This window comes from Pieris napi, chromosome 17 (assembly GCF_905475465.1).
Source record: "Pieris napi chromosome 17, ilPieNapi1.2, whole genome shotgun sequence".
Taxonomy (NCBI): domain Eukaryota; kingdom Metazoa; phylum Arthropoda; class Insecta; order Lepidoptera; family Pieridae; genus Pieris; species Pieris napi.
Genome location: NC_062250.1, coordinates 7,038,060 through 7,048,564, shown reverse-complemented (window position 1 = coordinate 7,048,564; position 10,505 = coordinate 7,038,060). Strand labels below are relative to the sequence as shown.

Here is a 10,505-nt window from a genome sequence, read left to right as displayed (position 1 = left end):
TTTATTGTTTTAATTTTTTTGTGCCCGTTTTTTTAATAGAATCTCGCTGACCTGAATGGGCTTGACAGTACAGCTCGGGCTGTCTTAGCGAGCGAAGCTCTGCCTGAAAATGGGTTCTAAATGGTACTAGCGTAAGGGCGTCTGCGAGACTTGGATTACGGCTTGTGGGTTGGACACTTGCCTAAAGGTTGGGACGAAAGCTCACTGGAGTGACGAAAGTATAAAGTAAGGGACCTCGCCTTTCCTCGATAAAGGCGGTTTTTCATGCATTCCGTATAGAAATCTCTGTCATCTCATATGAAAGAAACTTTTGATTCGCGGCAATATGCCGAGGCTTAAGGCTATCTGCCTATTTCAAACGCTTGAGTCTGTGAGGAATGAGAACCGACAGTTATACGAACTAATAGAATTATTTTTCACTTATCCACGTAAATAATCTTTTAATTGTTTCTTACAGTCAAAATCTGTTATAACAACATCGAAGAGACTACTCATATTTGGTCGTAAAAACCGATGTCGTTGTTATTAAGAACCTAATGCAATAGAATTCTGCCGGGACCTTTGATTTCGGTCAATAAAACCGGTATGTTGTTCGAAACGATGTCGTAAACTGTTTTGACTGTATTAACATTGTCGAACTATTGTGACGTAACAGTGCTATCAACTAATAAACAAGCACAGCGGCGACCTCAAATCCCATTACGATTCTCTTTCCGCACAGACTACCAGATAAAGGTGTAAATTTCTTGCTCAAATCGGGTGGTTTTAAAAATGAAAGAGGTTAATATATTTAATTACACTTTAATCGAACTTTACACTTGGCATAACATAATATCGCTTAACTTTAATCTACAAACGTGAAAAATTAAATAATTTAGATCATTTATAAGTAATTATTCAAAGTATCACAAATATCAGATAGTACTGCACTAAAAGCGCGAAGCATCTATCATTGGCCGCCATTTTTTTACCACAGAGTGCGGTCGACGCCGTAAAGATGATTTCTGTCAGAAGAGATACATGAACCCGTATGTTTTAAACCAAATGTCTCATGTCATGTGATATGCTTCAGCTTCTTTCAGTAGTTTTTTTTTGGTGAATACAAATTGTTGGCTAAATAAAAAAAAACAATTTTTCAGTCGTATTGTTTATCTCGTTAGAAAGGAAAGTAGCTTTAAAATAATTCCACAAAGTACATATAAGATCAAAAGCACTGTTCTATTTACACAAGTGATATGAATACGATATTTTGACGCATTTCGGGATCCACAGAAATCTACGGTTCTTATATTTACCATTAATTACATATAATACATTGTCTTTATGTAAACATTATAACAAAACTTCGATCTTCCGATAGTACATTCAAATATGACCCTAATTCGTATGAGATAAGGATACAGTAAATAATCGATGTTGTATCAATTTCAGGACGGTAATTATTCTAAAAATAAAACAATTTTTCCGTATGGACAGCCCATATAAATCTCAAAAATAATAATCGAAATTTAATTTAGGGAAGAATCATACACTTGAAAAATCTGTAGCAGCTGTTTTCCTTTATATCAATTATTATTGTCTTATTTATATTAGCTACGTGAAACGGACATACAGATATTATAAACTCCGGCTTTTATCACCCTAGACCCGTATTTTATATACAACAATTTATTTATTGAACACGGGCACATACAACCATTGAAAATTCTTACATTTGAAAATACATAAAAATTCCGAATTGTGTATGAAAAATCTGGCAAAACATTTTGTGAAAATCATCGCATATTCTGATTTTCTGGCTGAGAATCAAACATTCAAAATAACACATCAGTCTTATCCTTCGGATTACCTTTAGGCGTTATCAATTCCTCAACTTCGAACTAATTCGAGTATTATCAATTACCTAGGATCACTGTCTCATTACAACCAGTAAAAGCCATCTGTAGCGATCAAAAGCTGATCGAAATCGAATAGATTTCCCAAAAAAATCCTTGAATTAGCGGAAGCCACGTTTACCAGCCAAGACCAGACTTCGATACCTAACCCGATCCAAAAAATCACAAGGATCCGACTTTAATTTCTTACCAAGTCATCAATTTAACCGTCCTAGTTAAAAGCCAACGGCTCACGCTATTCGTTACGAGTCCGGGACGTTCTCGCAGGTCGTCAATTCTAGTTTCACTGGTTGCGAAGTTCCGGCTTCGACGTCCTGCGGTGGAACCGCGGAGCCGTAGAGGAAGAGGCTTCTGAGTCTTGCCGCCGATCGCGTGGAGGTCGACGGTAGGTCGTCGGGCCAGCTGGCTGCGCTGGTGTTGTCTGATGCTGCGATATCGGCGGTGACTTCGAGGCGATGAGCGGCGGGTGAGTGCGTGTCGTGAGATGCGAGGGAGCCAGCTAGACCGGCTAGTGAAGGCGCCCGGACTTCTGCGTGCTGGGAACCGGCCGAGAGAGATGCGTCGCCTGTTATAACAAATGTTGATTTGAGGATTTTTTTCAGTAATGTTTTCAAAATTTCATACATTTTCAAAGGTTACGAAGTACTAGATATTTTTTATTAAATATTTCAAAACGTTATTGTACCCCAAAATCCCAGGAACTACTTGTTTGAGTGGAAAAATTGTTTTTGTAGATAGCCCATCTAATAACATATTATACGTGGGTGACACTGAAAATGTTTAGAACTGGCCAGTTAGAAACATTGCTAATGAAAACTTTTTTGAATTTCAATTTTAGAACTCTTTGGTAACCTATAGCCATAGAATATAAATTTAATTGCCATAGAAGAGACTCCTAAGGAAGAATGGGCCCACTGCTTTTCTCAGTGGTTCCATCGAATGCGACGATGTGTAGAGTAAAACGGTACTTCTAAAAACAATAAAAGTATTGGCAACGCTCTACATCATTTTCTAAAGGTATAAACACTGGAAAAACCGTGGCCCCAGCATAAAATAAAATCTTACCTATGCTTGGTTCAAGCCGACGTGAATACGCATCAATATCTAGGGCGTGTTCTCTTTCATCTTCGGCGTGGGGCGGAGCTGCGGAACATCCTCCAGCCCGACATAAGGACACAGGGACAACGCCGTATACGTAGAAAAGGAGAATTGGCACTCCAATACCAACTGCTAATCCGGCTACCAATGGTGATACTATTAGCTATAAAAAAATAATTTAAATTAGAGTAGAGAATCAATAAATATTTCATTATACAAAATATATTACTCGTGATACAATATGTTAAAATTTTTTGCCTGTTTTTCACAAATAAGAGCGCGTTTATGAACGCTCTGCAAACTTAAGCGAATACTTATAAATGAATTTAAAATAAATAAAAAAATACTTTCTAAAAATGTATTATTTGCTTACCGCAGCAGCAACGGCAGCGGCGACAGCAGCTCTACGCCTAGCCGGTTTAGCTCTGCGCAGGCGTCGATGCGCGCGTCTACCCGCCCAAAGTGGCAGTCCCACTAATAGCGCTGGTAGTGCCACTCCTGCTACCACGGCTATGCCTAGTGGAGCGCCGGCTAATGTGCCAAGTTGCCAAAGAAGTTTCTTTTTTCGTGACCATGGCTTTTTTCCCCAGAACGTACAACCGCTAGGACTGTAAAAAATCGTTTATTAGAACTTAACACCAAGTCTATACAGACTTCAAGTACATTTCAACGATTATTTCGCTGATCGCGTTTCCTTTAACCCGAAATATTATTAAGTCACTGACTGACTGACTGATTACGTACCTAACCAATTAAGAAAAATTATCAGTGAGACAAATGCACCTTTCTCATATTCCATTATCGACGGATTCTAAAGCTTAAAGAGCCACGAAAATGTCTAATATTTATTACACATATTCTCACCTAAGATAGTGTAAGTCTGAGACCTCCTTCATACAGAGCCAACAGAACTCGGCGCCGCAAACACAACACACCATATGATTACATGAGCCATCCTCCACTTTCACTATAAGCACTGAACATCGGGGGCATGGTTTCACTTCCCCTGGAAGAAAATAAACAGCTACTTTAAATGTTCATAAAAAAAATACTTACAATTAGGAATTCACAAAAATGTTTCAATTATTAAAATCTTAAAATTAACTGTATATATTACGTTCCAGTTATGTTTTGCTAAAAAGGAGATTGCTCAGTTACTGCTGATCCCAACTAAAGCACCACATACATATGTCTAGTGACCAGTTCATTGGCAAATATAAGATCGAAGAGTATACTTATTTCTATTGTAGTAAAAACTTTGCTGAGAGCTACAATAGTAAAAAAATCGTGTGTGTACCACTAATCATGATATTTTACAATAAACGCTATGTTTTTTAGCACATTGGAACGGGTTGTCTCGTATAGAAATCATTATTTTAGTTTGAATTAAGACGACTCTGAAAAACACTACGCCATCACAGACAATGGAACTTGTCGATAAAACAGAGCAAGCGCCATCTAGCGGCCCAGACTGTTTTACCGACATTATTTCAGGGTGTTTGGTTTATGTGACGGTGAGCGGGTGTCGATTTTTTGTGACGGTGTGCGCGCGCATCGTAAAAATTTACTCTTATCATTTTTTCTTAAAGCGCCAAACGAAGTATAACTTCAAAAACTCCATGGCTGAGAGCTAACATAGTGAAATAAAATTAATTTGCTTACCATGCTCCATTTCGTTGTGCGAAGGCTGCGGCGCCCGTGGGGGTGGCTGACGACTTCTGCGTGCCGCGTCACAGGTCTGCGTGGGATGCCACGCCGCCTTACAGTGGTAACAGAAGGACGCGCCACAACCTGGAGCCAGGCAGGTCAGTTTGGGGCACGACGCACACCCGGTAGCCACCACTGCGAAACTGTAGGCGGAAGAATAGTTTAGTACGAGGGATTTTTTTTAGAATGTTAGTTCAATAATCGCCGTCAGTCTGCAAGAAGGATTTATGCGTTACCATCTCGATGCAGCCTAACTTTACACGGACATTGTACATGGTTCTTAAGAACGTCTTTTAATTTATACACGCGCAAGTATACACTTAAAAGTTTTTAGTGCCTTAACGTCCACCAAGTTAAGGAAATTTCCCAAGAGAGATACATAATATATAAAACTTTATGCACAATAACTAGAGAAACAATAAACACTACCAACGTAACTTCTCAAACTTTATTACCCTTTTGTATAACGGGTGTAAAAGCAGTCGTCACGGGCGCACACACTGACTTACAAGGATAAGTAAAGCGATGCGTCATGTCTTAATTGCCCGAATAACACGCGGTCAGAGGACAGGACTTAATAGGGATTACTCGATTAGTGATGTAAGCATAACGATGCCTTACAAATTGTAACTGAGCTGTCTAGTAGTTTCGTTAATTTTGTTGTGTTGCGTACAACATAATAAGTATTCAAAATCACTTATTATTTATACTATACCCAGCATATGAAACACCATGTCTGCGTTGGTATACGAAGTTCATAAAAGCTCTAAAGGAAGTTTATATTTGTATGTTTATTATTATTAAATAACAATAAAAGCCTTTTATTTCAGACGCATTACATTGAAATACTTATTATATTATTATAATTCTATCATCTCATTAATTCCATGTGTGAACACACAGTTTCTGTCTGTGCCACTCCCTGCCATGTACCACTCCCTGTAATGTACCACCACCTGCTGTTTTCATAATCTGGACAATTCATTTTCTGTTCTCAGTTCTGTTTCTCTTTTGCGTTTATTGTACTTTGGGCACCAGTTCAATAATATAACGGTGCAACTTCGTACTTTAAGTAATTTATTAATTTGAGAGCTTCCTTTGACTCTTTGATTCCGATCTATGGAATATTTATTTAGAGCATGTAGTTGTACTTTTACAGATAATTTAATGAACGACTCTGACTACATAAGACTTAGATGTTGTCTGCAAAGTTGAAAAAATTGTTTAAAGACCAACCTGCAGTCAGGTGCTGGACACCACCGGGTATCTGGGTCAGCTGCAAGGGCTCTCCGTACAGAGAACTCTTCATATTTGTCATACAGGACTTGATTGTCCACTATCCGTCTCACGTCTGAAAATATAGATTAAAAAAATTATTCTGCCAATTAAAAAAAAGAGTTCTTCTATTTTCATACTTATAAATGATTCTCGTATTTATTCATAGGGATTTCAATAAAACTTTTAATACTATTGAATTATAATGTCCTAAGTAAAGATGAAATTTTACACAGCAGTTGAATTTTGTATAAATTAAAATTAAGTTTTTAATACTTTATTTATTAGAACTAAATACATTCAAGTCAAAGCACGACTTATCATTTTTAAACAATAACATTTAGACAGACCAATAGACGTCATTATTAACCAGTTTGAAAGTTGTAATGAAGCTAATAATATCAACGATTTTATATACAACTTAAAATGACATATCCATAGTTCGTTTGCCATATAGAACATGATTCAACAGTCACGGGAAATTGAATAGGGATAATTGGAATCGCTGTGAAAATTGAACGATGGATAATAAAGGAGACGACTTAATAGGGAAAACCGTCCGAATCCACTTGAAATTATACCGCCTGAACGCTGAATTTTTCATCGAATTTGTAGCTCAAGTTTAGAATCGAGTATTATCGAGTGCAATTTATTCGATCGTTTGAACAGATTGAAGCAGTTTACTGTACAAATAGTTGTGAAAATGTAAATAAATTGTATATATTGATACGAATCTTTTCACAATTGTTTGAACTGTGTAGTAATATAATATATGTATATGTCAATGAAATGTTACGCTTGAGTCAATAGACCGTTTATTTTTATTGTTGCTTTGGTTTTCATTGAGATTTCTTATATTACTTTTGGGAATCATAATTTATTTTGAAATTTTTATTAATTTATATTAAATTGTTTAATATTGTTACGACGATTCAGATCAGAGCAAATGCAAATGATGATGTCAATATCGATGGAATGACGATATTTCTCAAACATACACCTTATGTCCCAAAATAGATGTACAATTTAATTTGTACAAATGTGTTATGTTTGTGTAAATGTGTTATACCATATAACATTCTTCAAAAAAAGTGTTATTTATTTTTCCTTTTAAAAGAGGTTTTAAATTAAACGTCATATTAATATTAAGACAACTGAATAAAAAATACAAACGTAGCGAATTAGTTTTCTACGAACAAATGCGTAAAATCGATTACATTAACCTATTTCCATGCAATATTGACAAAGAGAGAACATATTCTATGCAAATTACGATTAAGCAGAAAATCATGTATTTCGTAATAAATTAAATTAAGCACTCATTCTGAAGTTTCATCTACATTATAAAAATAATTCAATTACACTGTTTTAACCAAACATGCGTCTCATTTCTCACTCACTCATGTGCAATGAAGACACATTTATAATTATGTAGTCTCTAAAAGTCTCTGATCTCTGATCAAAAGCAATTGATGCTCTAAGCCACGCAAAAAACTGAAGTGGAAGTGGGTGAACGAAAACAGTAACAACATGGAGAGGCCCATCAGGCTCGATGGGATGATGACATCAAAAAAATCGCGGGTCCCCAATGGATACAAATAACTCGTGATAGAGAAAGTCTTGGAGGAGGCCTATACCGGAGAGGGTTACTGATACATACAAACTGAAAAAGATATTTACAGGCTTTAAATAAATAAATAGGGTGTAATGGGTATTATCTGTAATATAAAATTTAACCAGCCTTTTTCAAGTTAATTTATCTTGGTCGTTGTCTATATAGAACGTTTCATTTTTTTATAATTCATCAACAGATGGCGTTGTGCATGTGTAAAACGCGATACGAAAAACGATGCTATAGAAATATATACCATTTAAGATTTCGGAATTCCGATCCCCATTGCGGCCGAGCCCTGAATGACGACGAGATTCCATTAAAAATATTTTATACTAAAGGTTATTTGTAGATGTTTTCATAATATTAATAATAAAGTAGTTTAACTAGTGTATACTATGTGGTTTGTCATTCCGTACAGACGTGGTTCTGACACTCTTAAAGTTAATAAATAAGGACTTCAGTCTTTCAATTCTTTTATGGATGATTTTTAAAGATACAAGGCTATGAGACAATATGCACATATGCAGGTGTGCTAGACAATTGTTTAAAGAACAATAGTACGATTTGTTGAATATTTACAATAATTATTATTTAATAATAATATGTCATAGAAAATTCATTCACACTCATAATTATAATATCAAACTAATAGAGGATTATTTTTATATTTTGTGCATTGTAAAATAAACCTTATAACAAAGTAATAAAGATATCAGATTATAATTTTCAAGATTTAGAAGCATTTGATAAAGTAGTCTCGCTGCTTACGTTTGTTTAGTTTAACACTTTCTTTTGTTTCGATGTTTATAATAACACAAAATATTTCGACAATAATATAAGGATCTCATGAATTATCAAAAATGTAAAATTTCATAAAAACAATATTTTGCCAGCTAAAGAGCATTAATGTTTGTTAGAATAATTAATGTGTCTTTGTTAGAGATCATTTACGCTATTAATAAAATAATCTAGTGGCGCCAGGGGCGGATCTATATAAGGGCTTTTTGGGCTGCAGCACAGGGCCCCAAGTCCCAACTGAAAACAATAGGTGCTATTTTGAATAAAAAAATCTGAAATTTTAAAAAATCCAATCAGGTTGATATCCTTGAGATCAGTCCACCCAGGTGCGATGCGCGTCTATCGAACGAAATGGGAAATTCCCCGTCGCTTGTTTTCGGTCAGTGTATTTTTACGCGTCTATTAGAGCCCCACAAATTCACGATCCGCCCATGAGTGGCGCTACAGCCATATATGGGTCTTGGCCTCTTATTGCATCCTTTTCATTTTTATTTCATAGACAAGTAGTAGTGTCATCGATTTTTGGATTTGAGACATGCCGATTTCCTAACGATGTTTTCCTTCACAAGCGAGTTTAGATGCGCAAATAGACAGTCCATTGTTGCACGGCCGGAGATCGAACCTACGATTTCAGGGATAAGAGTCACACACTGAAGCCACTCAATTGCTTAATGCTATTGCTTTATTTTATAGGTTAATATACAAAAATATAGCTGAAAAGATGTAGATTTTTTAGTTGTGAGTCAGTTATGTTGAAACTATTGATTTTCATGTACGTGAATAAAACATGAAGTGATATTTTAACGGACATTATAATACCGATCTTGTATTCAGTACACTGCAAAAATTATTCGTCATAGTGTGTTTATACATTCTATTGTCTCCTACATGGATCGGAACACCTTGAGCATTTAGGTTTCTTTTGAGCATTTATTAATTAGTTTGCTTTCTAGTTTTAATTACTTTCTGCTTGTAATATCTAAATGAAGATGATTTCATATGTATTTGAAATCTTGCGGTCATAATACAGTTCGTACGTTTTTAAATAGTTGATTAACTATGATTTATTTGTTCAAACGTCGTCATGCAAATCCAATAGACAGACATAGGATTTTTTATTATTTTTTCCTTTCCACGATCAAAATCGAAAAATCGAACTATACTCTGATTTACAAAATCAATATACTCAAGCAATGCATTAAACATGTACACGAATTTAAATAACTAAAGTCTATGACGCAAAAAGAAAACCTGGAAATCAAAAAGCCCCATATTCTAATGACACTCTGTGTAGGTGTTATTTTAGTTTTACTGACAGAATTTTGAAATAACATCAAAATGTATTTAATCATATTGGTTACTATGTACCCATATAAATGTCAATATTAAAATAAGGCAGTAAATTTCCATTTACCTACTACCAGTTCTCAAATCAGAGGCAAGAAACCCTCTGCCATTCTTTTAAATTTTTTGGTGTACAAAAAAAACTAAAAAAAAACCACCGCCCCATTACCCCATACCTCATTTGAATCAGCATCAGCATAGTGTTTTTATTATTTTATATGCATTTTTTACGATTAATTTTTGTCTTTTACTGTTTCAGAATTCTTGAGCTAATCATTGTTTGCTAGATTATGATTGTCAATTAATATTTTTTTATTGTTCAATTTAAATGATTCTCAGCTCCTGTGGGCTTTCCTTAAATAAAAAATTAACAAGAAGAACCCATACGATGCGGCCGTGTTGGTATCTATTTTTATTGCCTACGTAGCCGAACTTTCGTGGCAACATTCTATAGATAAAAGAGAACATTCTAAGGAGGGAAACGGAAATTTACACACACCTCGGATATAAAGGCCGCGTGAGCGTTCTTCTAAGTTAGAAGATCGTTTTAGGCAACCTTTTTAATAATTAATGACTTGATATAGGGAACGGAGCCAAAACGACCCTTCCTTGTTATATAACCTTTAGTTATTACCCTTCCGGGGTTAGAATAACGACGTAATCGTACTATCAATAAAGTCTATCTTCACTTATTATTTAGATCGTTAATGATGTATATGAAACATAACAATCTACAGTAAATAAAATATTTATTAAAGACTCTCAATGTGTAA

General features: G+C 35.3%; 1 protein-coding gene across 2 annotated transcripts in view; it reads right to left on the bottom strand.

Moving 5' to 3' along the window:
- Window positions 1–785: 785 nt before the first annotated feature.
- LOC125057780 (E3 ubiquitin-protein ligase RNF19A-like) overlaps window positions 786–10,505 on the bottom strand; it is a 63,853-nt gene continuing 54,133 nt past the window's right edge. For both annotated transcript variants that reach the window (XM_047661668.1, XM_047661669.1), the window contains 6 exons: window positions 5,937–6,051; window positions 4,656–4,843; window positions 3,858–3,999; window positions 3,367–3,601; window positions 2,961–3,156; window positions 786–2,460 (listed from right to left, as the gene is read on the bottom strand). In XM_047661668.1, coding sequence (XP_047517624.1) covers window positions 2,138–2,460; window positions 2,961–3,156; window positions 3,367–3,601; window positions 3,858–3,999; window positions 4,656–4,843; window positions 5,937–6,051 — 1,199 coding nt within the window. In that variant the 3' untranslated portion in view covers window positions 786–2,137. The remainder of the gene's footprint in view (window positions 2,461–2,960; window positions 3,157–3,366; window positions 3,602–3,857; window positions 4,000–4,655; window positions 4,844–5,936; window positions 6,052–10,505) is intronic.